This window comes from Gossypium hirsutum, chromosome A09 (genome assembly GCF_007990345.1).
Source record: "Gossypium hirsutum isolate 1008001.06 chromosome A09, Gossypium_hirsutum_v2.1, whole genome shotgun sequence".
NCBI lineage: Eukaryota > Viridiplantae > Streptophyta > Magnoliopsida > Malvales > Malvaceae > Gossypium > Gossypium hirsutum.
In genome coordinates, this window is record NC_053432.1 from 68,505,801 (window position 1) to 68,522,691 (window position 16,891).

The window sequence follows — 16,891 nt, forward strand, 5'->3', positions numbered from 1 at the left end:
TAGCTTTTCCAGAAAAAATAAGTCATTTTCCGGAAACCATTTTTAGTGAAACAAAGAGAGCCTTAATGAAACGTGATTGATATTTATAAAAAAAAAAAAGAGGTTAAAATCTGCTTCAAGTCTTTGTATTATTTGCATATTTAAAATTTAATATTTTTACTTTTATTTTTAAGAATTTAGGGTGCGTTTAATTTGAAGAAACAATGGCAACTTTAATTTTCATTTTCTTGGAAAATAAAAAGTAACGAAGAAAACATTTTTGGTTAAAAAATTTGAAAATAATTTTTGAAAAATGAAAATAAAAATGTAAAAAATTAGTGAATAAAAAAACATGTTTTCATTATTTTCAATAAAATTGTTTTGGGAAAATGGAAAAAATGGAAAACAATGGTTTTCTTTAAAAGTTTCATTTTAGGATTAGTATTTGGTATATTAATAAAGTACTTATTTTTTATTCTATAAGCAATTTTAAAATTTATCATGTGTTTTTTTAATATTTTACATACATTTATTGATGTCAGCTCACTAACCCTATTTGTGGAGTCTAAAAACTCCATTAACAGTGCACTAAATTTCATCCCTTCATTTCATGCATTAAACTTACCTTTGAATCCTTTTAGGAACAACTTTTTATTTTTATAATCTTTAAAATTTTTATTTAATTGCATTGTATTTTACAACTGTAATATATTTTTAATAAGTTATACTTTAATTTAATTATGTTTTTCATTTTTATTTTGAAAAATCATACCAAACGTGTTTTCACTATTTTCATTATTGAAAATAAATTTCTAATTTAATTTATCAAATATATTTTCAAATTTTCAAAAAATAGAAAAAAAAATTGTTTTTTGAAAATGAAAATGAAAAACAAAAATAAATAATATTCTTTGAAACCAAATGCACCCTTACTCTCTTACTTTTTAGATTTCAAAATTTGGGTTCAATTGTTAATTCTGTCAAAAATTTATTTGTTAAATTCATTGGTATAACATTTTTTAATTTATTGATGACCATTTTTTTAAATTAAAAAAAAATCTTGGTAGCAATGTACTGAAAAAAATCTTATCATGAACTTAAATTTAACAAAAATATTTAACAGTGTTAATAATTAGACTTTGTATTTTTAAATTAAAAATATAGATAATTAAATTCTTTGAGATAAAAGTATTAAGATTAAATTTTAAAAATATTAAAACACATTGAAAAAAACCATTTATCTAAAATGAGGGAATAATGCTGAAAAGAAAAGAAGGAAAAAAAAACTAATTTAAGAACTTACTTTCAAGCCGAAGTTTGAGATATCCTAGATGAGATCGTTATTCTACTTAATAAATGATACAGATAGGTCATAATTCAAACTGATAACATTGAATTAGTCCAAACCTTTGACTGTTGAGATCTTTATTCTACTTAATAAATGATACAGATAAGTCATAATTCAAACTGATAACTTTGAATTAGTCCAAACCTTTGATTGTTGAGATTGGAGGATCTAGGAATTATTGTGCTTAGAATGACTCAACGTATCATGAGGTTTGAAAGGCAGTGGAGGATCAACTACATACCGAGAGAGTATAACTTGGTGACGGATCGACTTGCTAAACTTAGCTTGAATAGGAAATCAACTTTACATGTCTTGATGAGTCTCCTAAGAAAATTTTAGAATTTTTATAAAAAAAGATAAAGTCAATGGCACTTTTATGCATTTGACGTAATTCATCTTTTCTTTTCACACATACAAAAAAAAAAGTGATTTCTTAATTTTTTATTTTTGAGTATTTATTTAAAGGCTTAAGTGTGTAAAAAGCCCTTAAATTTTTTTAAAAGGAGCAATTAAGCCGTTGTCTTTTTTTTTCCACTCATTTGGATACTTGAATTTTCAAAATGCATCAAAAAGGCCCTGGAACCTTTAAAAAAAAAGCAATTAAGCCCCTACTTTTTTTTCCACTCAATTGGGTACTTAAACTTTCAAAATGCATCAAAAAGATCCTCAAACTTTTTCAAAAAAAGCAATTAAGCCCATGCTTTTATTAAAAATTAGAATAAAAATTATAAAAAATTAAAATCAATAAAAGCTATAAATATGATAAATTTTAATAAAAAATTCAAATATTAAAATTTTATTAAAAATGAGAAAAAATATAAAAAATTGTAAAAAATATAAAAAATTGTAAAAAAATATAAAATATATAGAAATATTTAAAAATTATAATTTGTTATAAAGTTGTAAGAAAATTATACAAAATGTAAAGAAATATAAATTTCGTAAAAAAATCATAAAAATTATCGTACCAAAAGAAGCATTTGATAATTTTTCTATAACTTTTATTGATTTTTATTTTTTTATCAATTTTCGCCACATGTCACGCTGTGTTGCGACATGTGATGGCTTTAATTGAAAAAAACTAAGGGTCGTTAACTTTAACGATCAAGAATTAAAGTTAATTGTTAAAGTAACTTTTTGATGCATTTTATAATTTTGTTATGATTTTTATAGAAGTTTACAATTTTTTATTTTTTACGATTTTTATAAATTTTTTTCTAATTTTTAATAAATTTTAACTTTTTATATTTTTATTAAAATTTAATAATTTTACTAAAATTTATTTTTTATAATTTTTAATAAGAACAGGGGTTTAATTGCTTTTTTAAAAAATTTGAGTGTCTTTTTGATACATTTTGAAAGTTTAAGTACTTTGGAGTGGGAAAAAAATAGGGACTTAATTGCTTTTTTTGAAGAAATTTGAGATTTTTTTTTATGCATTTTGAAAGTTCAAGTGCTGAATTGAGTGGAAAAAACGAGGAAGAGCTTAATTGTTTTTTTTTTAAAAGTTTAAAGACTTTTTACACCCTTAAACCTTATTTCAATATAAAAACATGTAGATATAGTTAGTTCAAATATTCATTTATGTTTTCAAAACTTTGATGGATTAAGTGATGTATCATGAACTAATCAGTATATCAATTTGAAGCAAAATAAAAAATCGATTGACTTAAAAACCGAATCCAACTAAAATTTGATTAAATTAATTATTAAACCAAATTTTATAATTTGATAAATATGCTTTATTTTTAAATAAATTATTTGAATTAAATTCAACCCGCGGAATCATTTAAAATTGGTCCAAATGTTACTAAACCTTTTAATTTAAATCACTCGAAAGAAACTGGAAATACACTCCGAAATCTAAATGAGAATTCAAGTGGTGGATATTTGAGATGTTCAATGGGACCACATGCAGATAATCAAAACTCTGCTGCTTAAATGAAAATCCAATTTTAAATTACTTCACACAGTACGGGAGAAGTTTGTCAGAATGATGCAAGTGAAGGTGCAGTAATTTGAAACTCAAGTGGCTCTTTTCTCACGCGCTGTAACAATCCGTGCCTCTCACCACTGCATTCCTTTCCGGATAATGCCAATTGTTTTTGAACTACATCAATTCTTATCCAATTTTAGCTCTCTTTTTTTTTTTCGAAATAATATATAAAAAATAATAATATGAAAGTTTCTTTAAATAAAATCGTATGAATTTTGGGTAAAAACAACGGTTTTATTGTATCAGAATCAGATATGATTTCAGTTGCACTTTTCCGACGTGATTTCTATTTGGCGAAATCATTAAAAATAAGCAAAAATCCCCAATGTTTTATCAACAAAATCTAGACTTAACTCTTCATTCCATCCCCCATTTTTGAAGCTTCTCTTTGCTCTTTCTTTCAAGATGAAGTTGCCTTGTTCCTTTTCTACAATGTTGTCTGCTTCACCTGAGGCTAGGTTAAGTTTGGATTAAAAAAAACCGGAATTTAAAGAGTTTGAAATGTTGGAAGCTTGATTTAGGCTTTGAAAAACTATGGGAGACTTATCTTTTGTCATAAAGATGAACAAAGAACTTAACCTACAACAAAATTAATTTAAAGCTATATATCTCAACTTGGAAATTTGTAAATAATAATAATAAATGTTCTTCATCTGGGAAGAAAATGTTTTGCGTGTTGTTTGCGTTCTTTATTTGGGAAGGTTTTTTTTTTTTTACCATTTTTTTTTATTTTTTAATATTGAGAATTGTATTTTTTTTTATTTCGTGATCGATACATGCATTTTTTTAGTTTAAATAGTATAATTTAGATCTCTTTCACAAAAAAAAGTAACGAATTATTTAAAATTTTATAAAATAAATTTTAAGTTTTTTTTTTGAATTTTTAAAATTTTTTAGAATTATCATTAAGAAAATGGAAATTTTTACAACTTAGTAAATATGCTCTAGAGTTGGTTCCATCAGAAAGTGATTCCTTTGATGGATGAGAGATGAGATCTAAGTCTAATTAGTTTCTCATTGACTCACAAAAATTGCGGATCTTGTTGGTCGCACAAAGATGGTAGAACAAGCTATGGGTCTAGATAAGAAATCTAATGTTGATATTGTTAAGGGTAAGCGAGCTAGTGGGACTAGTTTACAACCTTTCGTAAAGCAATGATGAGATTTTAGATACTTTGGAAGATCAATTCCATCTAGATTTCAATTAGAGTAGGGTTGACATAGATAGTCATCAGTGTCAGTTGCGAGCGCAGGTAATTCTGATCGAGCTATAAGATTTCCTAAATGTGAACATTGTAGTCATCAACACGGGGGAGAATGCTAGAAAAAGATAAGAGCTTGTATTAGATGTGGACTTGTGGAGCATTATGCTCAATCAGCTTTTATATCTTCTCAGAGATTAACCCTTGCATCCCGTGGTCAAGGATGAGGGCCTTGTAGAGGTGGTAATACTTTAGGAGGTAATTAGAGGGAACACACTGGTTCTATTTTAGTTCAACTTGAGGCTAGAGCCCCCACTCGAGCATATGCAGTATGTACATAAGAGGAGGTTGATGCTACAAACGTTGCCACAAGTATCTTTTCATTTTGCTCCTTACCACTACATATATTAATAAATTCAAGTTCTACACATTCTTATATTAATGTTAGATTAGCAAATTTAGGGAAATTAATAGTTGAACCGTCTAAAGTCGAGAATGTTGTCTCGAGTCCTTTAGGTCAATTAGTGTTAGTATAAATCTCCGGTGAAGAAAATCTCGAACACACGAACGGAACTCAAACAGAAAAAGAAGAAATAGGACAAGGCTCCAAGGCATGTATCGAGCCACTACGCACTTGGCAATGTATAACAAGAAACTCAATTTCTACAAAGGATTTCTGCAGTAATACTTTATAGAATAATCTAATAATATTAGAAAATGAAGGAATGAAAGAAATAATATTATAATTTGTTGGTGTGATTTCCAAATGAAATCTCATTTCTATTTATAGAAATTTTCATGTCTCTCCATAGAGACATCTTTCAATAGGTGTCTTTCTGAATAATAATGTTTTTAAAATAAAAACATAATTATTCATTTAATATTATAACTATTCAAGTAATATTATTTAAGTAGCTATAATTCTTCTTCAAAAAATCAAATAATATAACTTTTGATTAATTACACCTATTCATTTATAGTTATTGGAACACTATAAATATTTGAAAATGTTCCAAAAATTAGTAGTAGTTAGCAAAGTCTGTAAATGTTGCCCACTTGAAGTTCTCAGTAAGGTATTCACGATGAACTTGTTGATTATGTTGTTTAACGAGTTTGACATAATCTTGGGGATGGATTGGTCAGCTAAATATGATGTAATTTTGGACTGTTGTGGAAAGAAATTTCTAATGGAGAGTTCTAGGGGTGAAAGTTTGTCAATGCAAGGCCTGAGATCTAGTGATACGATTCCTATGATTGCGTCAATTCAAGTAGTTAAGTTTATCAATTAGGGGTGCAAAGTATTTTTAACGTATGTAATCAACTCAACATCTAAGAGTTTGAAATTGAGCAAATTTATACTGTGTGGGACTTTTCGAATGTGTTTCCAGAAGAGGTACCAAAATTACCACCTGATCGAGAAGTTGAGTTTGGAATTGAAGTTTATCCTAGCACCACTCCAGTGTCCATTTCTCCTTCATGGAATTGACCAATTTGAAAGAACTAAAGATTCAATTGTAAGACTTACTAGATCGAGGCTTTATACGACCTAGTATATCATTTTAAGGCATATCGGTGTTGTTTGTTAAGAAGAAAGACGGGTCAATGCGACTTTGCATTGACTACTACAAGTTGAATAAGCTAGCAATTAAGATTAAGTATCATTTACCTCGAATCAATGGCTTATTTGATCAATTGAATGGTGCGACGATGTTCTCTAAATTGATTTGATATTGAGATAATACCAACGAATGTGAAAGATAATGATGTGCCAAAACAGTGTTCCTGTCATATCCTAAAAATCGGGCTAGTAGAATTGGGATAGTAAATGGGGGTTAGTGAACCAGAAATCATAATTAGGTTAGATAATTAAATAATTAGGAATTAATAAAATATTAAAATAATTAGAATTAAAATTTTAGATTAAGAAATTAAAATTAAGTGTTCGAGAATTAATTTGGTTAAAACGGATTTTAAAAACGAGATCAGATTTGAAAATAAGTTTTAATTGAAAATAAAGACCTATTTGAAAACCGGGAAGATCAAAGCTTTTCTCCTGAAATTAGTTCATTCTTTATGAACTTCATGCTCTCCAAACACAAAATCCTCATTCAATTTTAAAGATCAATCACATTTTTATCCTCAATTTCTCAAGAGATCTTCACACGTTTTAGCTTAAATTAGCTCCATAGCTCGTCAATTTTGCAAAATTGATGTGAGATTCTAACTTTTTTATTGATTAAAATAAGTGATATGTTATTTCAATTCAAGATTTAAATGATTTAATTAGGATTTCAATAGATCAATTGATTTTAAGTTGATTTTTGGTTTGAAAATGGTAGATCTCATATTTCTTAGCTAAGTTTCTATTTTAAAGTGATTTCTAACTCATTTTAATCTAATTAAAAGGTTTTTAATCTTGATTTAACAAATCCTTTAGTAATTTAAACAGATTGAATGTTTTCCCCTTTTTGATGTTCTTATAAGCTTATTTGTTCGAAAAAATTATATCCGTGTAATTAGAAAAAGCTGATGGTTTAGATCTATAATTAGATGATGATTAGGATGTATAAATTTGAAATCTAAGCTTCGAAATTATATTTGAGTGGTTAAACATCTATTTTGCAAAACTAGTTAAGTTTTTGGTATAGAGGTTAGGAGGTTGTGAACTGTGATTTTAAAATGATTTAATTGTGTTAGTTGTTGTCTATAATGCTTTTGAATTATCTTTGATGTGTATGTGAAATGCCAACTCATTTGGGAGCCCTCACAAGCAAGGATAAAGGCAAACAGAAGCTTATTTGAGCTTTGTTGTGAAAGCAAGTTGCTAAGGTGAGTGATATTGTGTGCTATAATTAATGCACAAATCAATGAGTTAAAGGGGGCTTAGGTGGTCTAATCATCTAATCTAAGCCTTAAAAGTAAATGTTCTTACTTAAACTTTGTTATCTTATAAGTAAGCTTGTATGTGTTGTGATATGTTCAAGTGTGTGATGTGAATGTGTAGGTTGGATATATGACTGAATATGCCTTGTGAACAGTTGATTTTATGCACACACATTTGAAATGAAAGTATATTTGGCTCATTGAGTAAAGTGTTTGCACTTGAGGTGCATTATATGAAAGTGATAAGTGTTATGAACATAATAAGTGAGAGTGTGCATGAATAGTTGTAATGTTTTATCTATGGTTAGTTATATGTGATAGGTACCTAAGTCATTAGGAAGTGTTTAGTAATCCTTATGTCATTTTGATTTGTAGATATGTTAACGATGCTTGCCTTAATGATTGGTTGAGTGATTTTGGATTTTTGCTTATCTTTTGGTATATGTATACATAAAGATATGATTAAGTGATTTTGGTTGAATGCTAGTTGTGCACAAGCTAGTAATTAGTCTGAATCAATTAGTTGTATTACAATTAATGTTATGATATTTAGTTATTGAATGAAATCATACATGTTAAATAGGTGTGCATTATATTGGTATATGCTAATATGGTCATTGTATTGGGAATAGTTAAATTTACTATTAGTTCAAGTAGTTAAATTATGTCTTTAGTTAGTTTAACTATCTATTTACCAATATTGAAATGAGATGCATGAAATGCCATGAATTTAATTTATTGATCATGATTTTTGGCATGTCAATTGAATGTGTATTATTAGGTACAATTTTGGGATGGTTAGGAAGTGCTTTGGAATTATTTACTTGTTGGAAAGTTTGTATTTTTGACATTTTGGCAGTATGGTCTCATTATAATATGAATTAAAATGACCAAATGGTACATTTCTGGGTAATTTTCTCGAGACATGTTGAACAAGTCTTGAGACAATAAATCGTAAGCCTCAAGACATGTACCTCGTGGTCTCGAGATGAGTAAACATCAAACCTAAATAAGTTTTGCCCTGTTCTATGTCTCAATACATCCAAACATTGAAGCAAAAATAAGAAAATAGATGAGGTCTATCTCAAGATTTAGTCTTGATACACGAGGGACCCTGCCTCGAGACACAACTTCTAGTGTCTTGAGATATATTGATTTCAAAGCTAAAATTATCAAATATAAAATAGGTCTATCTCAAGACATGTAATCCCCTATCTTGAGACACAATATTGAAATTTGACAATTTAGTTTGGACTCAAATCCTAACTTCGCTTTTGACCTTCTTTAATTCTAAAACACTTTTTTTTGAGTTTATCTGATGTGAATTAAACATGTTTGTTCATTAAATTGAGTATGTATGATTTATGGTATGATTGAATGTCAATATTATTGTTAAAATGACTTGAAATAGTGTAAGTTGCTTCGACATTGTAACGTGACGTCATACATTTGAATCCAACGACCAAATCAGGTGTAGGGTTTCAGAAGAACATTTGCCAAAGTAAGATTAGACTTAGAATGAATAGATTGAAAAAATTATTCTAATAATGGTTAACTTGATGGATTGAAGCTATCAACGGTCTCCACACTATTGTTACAAATATAGACATATAATTCATTAATTAAATGACAGTGAAAATTTAACACAATATAATATTAAATGGATTGGAGCTTCTTTTATTATAATTAATATTCATTTTAAATTAAAAATATTTATGACTTTCTTTTTTCATTTAACTTGACTTGAGAATTTGACTTCAGAAAATAAAACTTATCTAACTAATTTTTATTTTTCATTCTAATACTCACACTCTATTGATGAATGGTAAGATAATATCGGTTGAAAAATATGGAATAACTAAGATGTGCTTGAGGAAGTGCTCACTTCTTTATTTCATTATGACAGGCAAACAAATTTCCATATTTAGGTGATTGACAATTTATTAAACAAGATTTTTGGATTATGTTGAGATTGTGGATTGTATCTAGCCCATTAATGAAAATCATATCACATGGAGAAACATATTTGGAGAATCAGATCGAATCGGATCAAATCTATCTAATCTTTTTTATCAAGGAAGTTGGATCGGATTGGATCGTTGAAGACTTAGCTGCCAACGGTTCTTCTTTACATTAATTGATATTATTATATTGTATTCAACTAGTTTAGTTGTTGTTTAATAGGGATTGTGGTAGATATTCATTATGCTAGCAAGTCTCGAAAAACTTTATATAATTGAGAAACTTGTATAGAATTTTTTTTTGAGGGAAGAAACTTGTATAGATTTATGTATTGATTTGAGAGCACTTAATATTTTAAGTGAGGAACTTTATTTGTGAGAGTGCGTTTGATTGTAAAACATTTTTTTGTTATGGTTTTATAAGCTAAAGTTTTAGGCCAGTTTAATATTACTTTTCAAAAGTGCTTTTGGGTCAAAAGTAGAGGTGAGCATGGGCCGGGCCGGGTTTGCGCCAGACTCAACTAAAAATTTGGACCCGTTTGCTAAGCCCGAGCCCGGCCCGACCCAAAAAATGAGCCTAAAATTTTACTGAAGCCCGACCCAGATGAAAATGCTAAAACTCGTGCCCGACTGGACCCGGCCCGCCCATATTAGTTTTTATATTATTTTTATATAATTTTAAAAAAATATATAATACATCAAAAATACTAAAAACATCAAAATAAATAATTCTCAATAAATTGAAAATAAATTTTAAAATATATATATAATTAAATAATACTAAGATAGATGTAACTTAACAAGCAAATGTCTTTAAAATAATAACAAAATTAACGATAAAATAAGTTTTATACAATATCCAAACAATAACAATAAAATAGTAGCAACAAAATAATAAAATGATAGCAAAATAGGGAGAAAAAATGAGAAAATAATATTAAAAAAACATATTTTTTTTGTCCTTTAGTGGATTCGGGCTGGGCCGGGCTTGGGCAAAAAATACCTTACTCGATGCTCGGCCCATTTTTTACCTTATTTTTTTGTTTAAGCCTATTTTCGGGCTTATATTTTTGCCCAAACCCTCCTACATTTCGGGTGGGCCTTCGAGTCGGGCTAGATCTAGTCAAAAGCAATACTAAAGAGATAACTTTTGGAGTTAGAAGCATTTTTTAACCCAAAAGCAAAAGTAGTTTTTTTTAGCTTCTACTTTTGGCAAAAGTGCTTTTAAGAACAAAGTACAATATATAAATAATATTATATATTTAAATTTTTATTTGTTATAGTTTATATATTTGAACTAAATTTTATAAATAATTAATATTAATGGATTAATTTTTTTTTAAATTTTATATTTCATATATTAAAATATTAACAATAAATTATAATAAATTATTTTTTATATTCTAATTAAAATATCATAATATTAACTAATTTAAAAATTATTTAATTCATATTTGTTATTTTTTAACACCACGTCTAAAATGAACATTTTATTTTTCAAAAGTACTTTTGGCAGCAATAGTAAACACTTAAATCTTAAACTAAACTTTTCTAAAGTATTTCTCAAGTTCACTTTTCCACAATACTTTTTAAAAGTACTTCTCAAAAACAATGTTAAACTAGCTTTTAGTCTTCAAAGATGCAAAAGTGAGGAAATTGTCACTAAAATGTGATAGATTTAGGTTAGAACTGTGTTAGGCTCCATTGACGTAGGTAAATGGAACTGTGTAAACAATTTTTGTGTCATTTATTTTTTATTTTTATTTTGTGTTTTGCAATGTTTGGAGAAGCAATCACTTCTGTTAGCACTTAACTTGTTACTTAACTGTTTCAAGCCAACACTAACTTTTTTGCTTAAAATTATATTAAGCTTTCATACTATATAGTAATTAAGCTTAAAATGATGAATTATAAATATGAATAATGAATTCAATTTAAGGGTTTGAATGGTAAGATACTATGTAGTATTATTTTTTTAATTCGACTGAGAAAGAAAAAATTGATAAAACAAATCAACTCTAAAATCCAATCGAATTTGGGAGGGAGCATCTAAACAAATCAAAATTCGAGTTACTTTACTACCTTAAGCCAAAACCTAGACTAACTAAACAAATTTAATTGTCACGCCAATGCTTCGTTCAGTACATTAAGCAAAAAATGAACTCGATAACAGGAGCTTCTAACTGTAGGCCTGCAACAGAAGATGCTCAAATGGGTGCATTAAGCATCTTTCGACAATCAGGAGCTTCCAAACGATTTTCTCAAAATTCAATTTAATGTTATATAAAATTTGAAATATTCATCAATTTTCGATTTAATTAGTTAGATTGACTAATTTAATTTAGTCCCAACAACATTGTTTAAAATTGAGTGAATGGATAATGAGATTTAACAGATTTTTGAGCAAATGCTTAGTCTTTCACAGGGAATTGTGGAGAATTTTTGATGGGTTAACTCTTATCTTTGATAATAATTTTACTGGAGTTATGATTTAAATAGACAGTTTAAAGGTAATAAAAGCAATAGAGGAAACTTTTTCAACGACCTTGAACTCTGCCTTAATGAAACATAATCACCATTCGTTGGAGAACGTAGGACGTTGTACTATCCAACATATCCCGAGGGAGTTTGATAATGTTACTAATTATATTACCAAATCAACCTTTGATACAAGAGAAGTCTCTCCTACTGATTTAGTTAGTGGCAACCTTGCTCAAGAAAATCCTGATGTATTCTGATCTGATATAGTATGATTTCTCTATTTTACCAAAATAAAAAGAAGAAGAAAAACTGAGTGAATTAAAATGTTGTCAACCCTATCTTTAAATATCACTATTTTAAATACCTTAACACTACAAAATAAACTATGAAATGAACACCTTAAGTAATGTACCCAAAAAAATAAAAATAATTATGACGAGAAAAACATAAATACGCAAATGGTCAAATCATAAAACAAATTGGCTTTTCAAAGTTGTTTTAGTGAAGGAGATCCGGATCTAGGCTACTCTCCCCCCCACCTGTTCTTCTTTTGTCCAAAATCTGTAAAGACAAACAAATACCCTTCTAAAAGGGATTTATAGTTTATAATAACAAAAAGGGGAAAAAATGGAAAAGAAAAGAAAGGGAGTGAGAATGCGAATACTGAAGTGCAAAATATATAAATAAACTATGAAAAACAAAGAAAAAAAATTTCAAGAATTTGGGTGCAGAAGCTGTTATTTCTTCTTCTTCTTCTTCTTCCACTTCATCAAGCTTAGTTGTTTTTGTTTTCTGATGGGTTTTTAGAGAGGAAGAAGCTTAACTCATTATATTGCTCAAAATAATTGTACTATAATTATAATAATATTAAGGAATAGCCATTATTGTCCTTTCTGAAGCAAAGTCCACTCTTTGCACTCTTTTACTTGCTTTTCTTCCCTATCATTTTCTTCTCTCTCTCTCTTTCTCCCTTGAAGTGAAGGCTTCTATTTTATCTTTGGGGGGATTTAGAGTTTCAGCACTTCAGCTTGGTGTTTAAAAAAACAAAAGAAAGAAAAAAAGAAAGAAAGAGAAATTGGGTTCTCCATGGATTCATATGAAGCAACGAGGATAGTGTTTTCGAGGATCCAAAACTTAGACCCTGAAAATGCTTCGAAAATCATGGGTTATCTTCTTATTCAAGACCATGGAGAGAAGGAAATGATACGTTTAGCCTTTGGCCCTGAAGCTCACATCCACTCTTTAATCCTCAAAGCCAAATCCCATTTGGGACTTTCCATTTCAAACCCACCAACGCCTTCTACTCCCTCTTCTCCTTCTCCTTTCTCTTCAAGGCCGAGCCCTTTATCCATCCCTTCTTCCTCTTCAAGGATTACCAAAGGCTTGGAGATTCCAAATCCTTCTTCTCCATCTACTACCACTTGGCCTCCTCTTAACCATTGTCCCATCAGTCCTAGCTCAACCTCCTCTCTTTCATATGCAAGTATTGTCAATGGAAGCAGTAACACTGCAAATGGCTCTGGATCTTTATCCTCAGTTCCTTCATGTGTAAACACTTGCAATGACAATGAACTCATCGATGACTACCAGTTCCAGGACCACCTTTCGTTTCTCAACGACTCCAAACCTGAGGATTTGTTCAGTCCTCGGCTTGACTTGGCAATGAGTACTACTCCAAGTGGCTACGCTGATTCCCTTTTACATAGGAGAAGTTTCTCAGTTCCTGGTCTGTGTTTTGGAGCTGAAGATGTCAACTCTGGGATTGGATGGAAGCCTTGTTTGTACTTTGCAAGAGGGTTTTGTAAGAATGGTACTAGCTGTAGGTTTCTTCATGGAGATTGTGCTGATGCTGCTGCTCTCGTTGGTTCTCCAAGTAAGCTTAATGAGTTGGAACAATACCAGGAGCTACTTAGATCGAAAGCTCTTCTGCAACAGCAGCACCAGCAAAAGCTAGCTTCAGCTTCTCAGCTTATGTCTGGGGCTTCTTTCCAATACAGCAAGTGTGTTAATCTACTTCTCCAACAACAAAATGACTCTCATAGGTAAAAAAAAAAGTTGTTATCTCCTTCGGCATTGTTTAGGTGCAACTTTTTCGGTTTCATTTGCTCATGACATTGATTTTCGGTCCTTGGTGCAGATCAGCGATGGCTGCATTAATGATAGGAGATGAGCTTCATAAGTTTGGACGGTGCCGTGCTGAAAGAAATGATTTTTCAGCGATGGGATTAGGAGCTGCAATCAATCCAGGCTCTAGACAGATTTATTTGACATTCCCAGCTGACAGTACCTTTAAAGAAGAAGATGTTTCAAATTACTTCAGGCAAGTCACTGGTTTTACGTTTAGTTGTTATTTTTGGTATTCTGGGTTTAAAGATTGTAGTTTCCCTCTGGATTTTACAGCATCTATGGACCAGTACAAGATGTGAGGATTCCTTACCAGCAAAAGAGGATGTTTGGGTTTGTTACATTTGTGTATCCCGAGACAGTGAAGCTCATCTTAGCTAAAGGCAACCCACATTTCGTTTGCGATTCTCGTGTGCTCGTTAAGCCTTACAAGGAGAAGGGGAAAGTCCAAGAGAAGTAAAGTCTCTTTTATCTGATTTGCTCTTTCTTTGTTGCATACTCTAGATGATCTTCAAATGATATAATTTGTCTAATCCATTGAATTTATAGGAAGCAACAACAACAATCGGAGCGTGGAGAGTATTCAGCATGCTCGAGTCCGTCTGGGGTTGATTCGAGGGAGCCATTTGATCTCCATCTCGGTAAGTAGCCTTTTATTTTGTATGTCAAAATTGGCAATGTTGTTGGTGAGCTTCTGTTTTGACTTTGAACTTATTTTAGGATCGAGAATGTTTTACAACACTCAAGAGATGCTACTGAGAAGGAAATTAGAGGAGCAGGCTGATTTGCAGCAAGCCATTGAGCTTCAAGGAAGAAGACTAATGAATCTGCAGCTGCTGGACTTAAAGAACCATCACCATTCTCAGTTCCAACACGGTTTTTCCACTGCCTTACCAGTTCCTTCACCGACTGTATCCCGTACTCCGAACAATCAAGCACTTATTTTTCCCGTTGATGGCATCGATCAAGAATTCCCCCAAGGTTACTTTGGTTCGATCACCATATGAACAAAGTTACTTTGCTGTTCAATTTATCAATGCGGTTTACTGTTTTTTTTTTCCTGCAGAGAATGGTGGTTGCCCGATCTCAGCTGTTTCCGAGTTGGCTGCTGCTATCAATGATAATAAGCAGCTGGAGGATTATAAAAATGACAATGGTAATAGTAACACCAAGGGGAAGGCCAACACTGAAGAAAGTGATCTCCCTGAAAGGTATTAAATTTGACTGTTAATAACTTTGCTGCTTTGTGCTAGCTTTTGGTAATGGATGTTCATCCAAATTTACTCTATGCTAGAATTACTAATGAATGAAGGCCTTTTTTATCACAGCTTGGATCACATTCTCCCTGATAACCTATTCGCTTCTCCGAAGAAATCAGCCAGTGATCACTTCACTGTCTTCTCTGCCTCATCTGCAGAGGCCGTCGAGGCTGATGACAAAACCGGAACTCCTCCGACTACATCTTGTTCTAATGGTAACCCTTCACCGGCCAATGCCTCCGGCCTCAATATGGCTTCTCTTAAAACATATCTTCTTCAAATGCCCAGGTAGATATCATCATCATCATCATTACTTTCCATTGCCACAGCATCCAACAGAACATTCATTTCATTAATGTGATTAAGTCTTTTGCGATAAAAAAAAGGTTTTCTTCTGGCCAAGGAACCATTGGCATGTAGGTAGCCAGCAATGGAGGAAAATTGACTTTGCCAGGGTAAGCAAACTATCAAGCATCTTGGAATTGTGGTTCAAATCCGATCCATTTCATAAAGCTTCAACTGTTTCCTTTTCTTTTTTTTTTTTTTTTGTGGAATCAGTGGCAATTAAGCAAGCATATACAAGGAAGATTAAACCCGAAAAAAGCTGTATAGGCAAAACCATACCCACAACAAAGAAAAATGATCTGTAAGACAAGATCAGTGCAAGATCATCACCGCCATCATCATCATCATCAACAATACAATACTACTTACAATCAAATACATAATATATGTATAGGTAAAGGACAGAGGAACTGATTTATGCAAGTGGGGTCTTTGGCCTTTCCTTACCGTGACACACCCTAGTTGCTGGACCACACAACAGATAGTGTAGAAACAAACAAAGGCTGGTAGTAACTAGTAACTAGTAACTCTTTTTTTTTTTTATCTCATATTGTAATTTTTTTTCATTTCCTAATCTTTTCTTTTACCCTCCTTTTTTCAAAGTGAGGTGAAAAAAGAGAACTAAGAAAAAAATCTGTATGAACTATGTCACTTTGTGTACAGAATTAGACCCCCCAAGAAGTTCTAAAAGTACTTTACCAGAAGGTTAACAACTATACTGATATAGATACCCAAATAGGAAAAAAAGGAGTGAAAGGGTAAAAGCTTGGAACTCTGGGTTCTTTTTTTTGAAGTTATTTGCTGGTGTTTCATATTATTATTACAGTATCTGTCAGCCATATTAGATCATGAATGAAACATGCAGAACAGGAAACAAAGGAAAAAAAAAAAAGGAAGAGGTAAAGGAAAGGTTGTTCTTTCATCATGTGATTAAAGTTTACTTTAGGGGACACTTTTGTCTCATATTGTGGCTTGTATATTTATTTTTAATTGAGGTGGGGACATGCATGAATGGGTAATGGCCACACTGTCACATGGTTTCTGACAAAATTTTATATGAATTGAGTATCTGGGTACCACTCACTCCCTTCACTTTCAGTCTTTTAACCTTATTCAGATTTTTAAAATACAAAGCTTTTTTATTTTATTTTATGGATTCTGATGCCTTTATTTTGTTTTGGCATATCTTAAACCATGTTGGGTCTATCTCTACATGTGCTCTTATGTTTTAATTGCATGTGCATTTGTGCTGCCTACAGAACTGCCCCCCTACCAAATAAATACAGATATTTTCTCCACTTAAAACTGTTTCA

General features: G+C 30.7%; 1 protein-coding gene across 2 annotated transcripts; it reads left to right on the forward strand.

Annotated features, from left to right (window-relative positions):
• Window positions 1–12,265: 12,265 nt before the first annotated feature.
• LOC107889309 (zinc finger CCCH domain-containing protein 53) lies at window positions 12,266–16,375 on the forward strand. 2 transcript variants are annotated; one of them, XR_001681710.2, is made up of 9 exons: window positions 12,266–13,892; window positions 13,988–14,170; window positions 14,251–14,430; window positions 14,524–14,615; window positions 14,695–14,955; window positions 15,041–15,185; window positions 15,303–15,521; window positions 15,600–15,688; window positions 15,792–16,375. XR_001681710.2 is itself a non-coding variant. In XM_016813680.2 (9 exons), exons 1-8 carry the CDS (start codon window positions 12,937–12,939, stop codon window positions 15,651–15,653), a joined length of 2,070 nt encoding a protein of 689 aa, XP_016669169.2. In that variant the 5' UTR covers window positions 12,266–12,936; the 3' UTR covers window positions 15,654–15,688; window positions 15,792–16,375. The 2 variants fall into 2 exon arrangements, 1 of the variants encoding a protein (XP_016669169.2); XM_016813680.2 differs by having other exon boundaries at window positions 15,620–15,688.
• Window positions 16,376–16,891: the final 516 nt, after the last annotated feature.

What these genes read in the sequence shown, in the direction of transcription:
- LOC107889309 (XM_016813680.2), top strand. Translation starts at nt 12,937, where the DNA reads ATGGATTCATATGAAGCAACGAGGATAGTGTTTTCGAGGATCCAAAAC. An exon ending in CAACAAAATGACTCTCATAG is followed by an intron (nt 13,893 to 13,987) that starts GTAAAAAAAAAA and finishes TCCTTGGTGCAG; the next exon opens with ATCAGCGATGGCTGCATTAA. An exon ending in GATGTTTCAAATTACTTCAG is followed by an intron (nt 14,171 to 14,250) that starts GCAAGTCACTGG and finishes TGGATTTTACAG; the next exon opens with CATCTATGGACCAGTACAAG.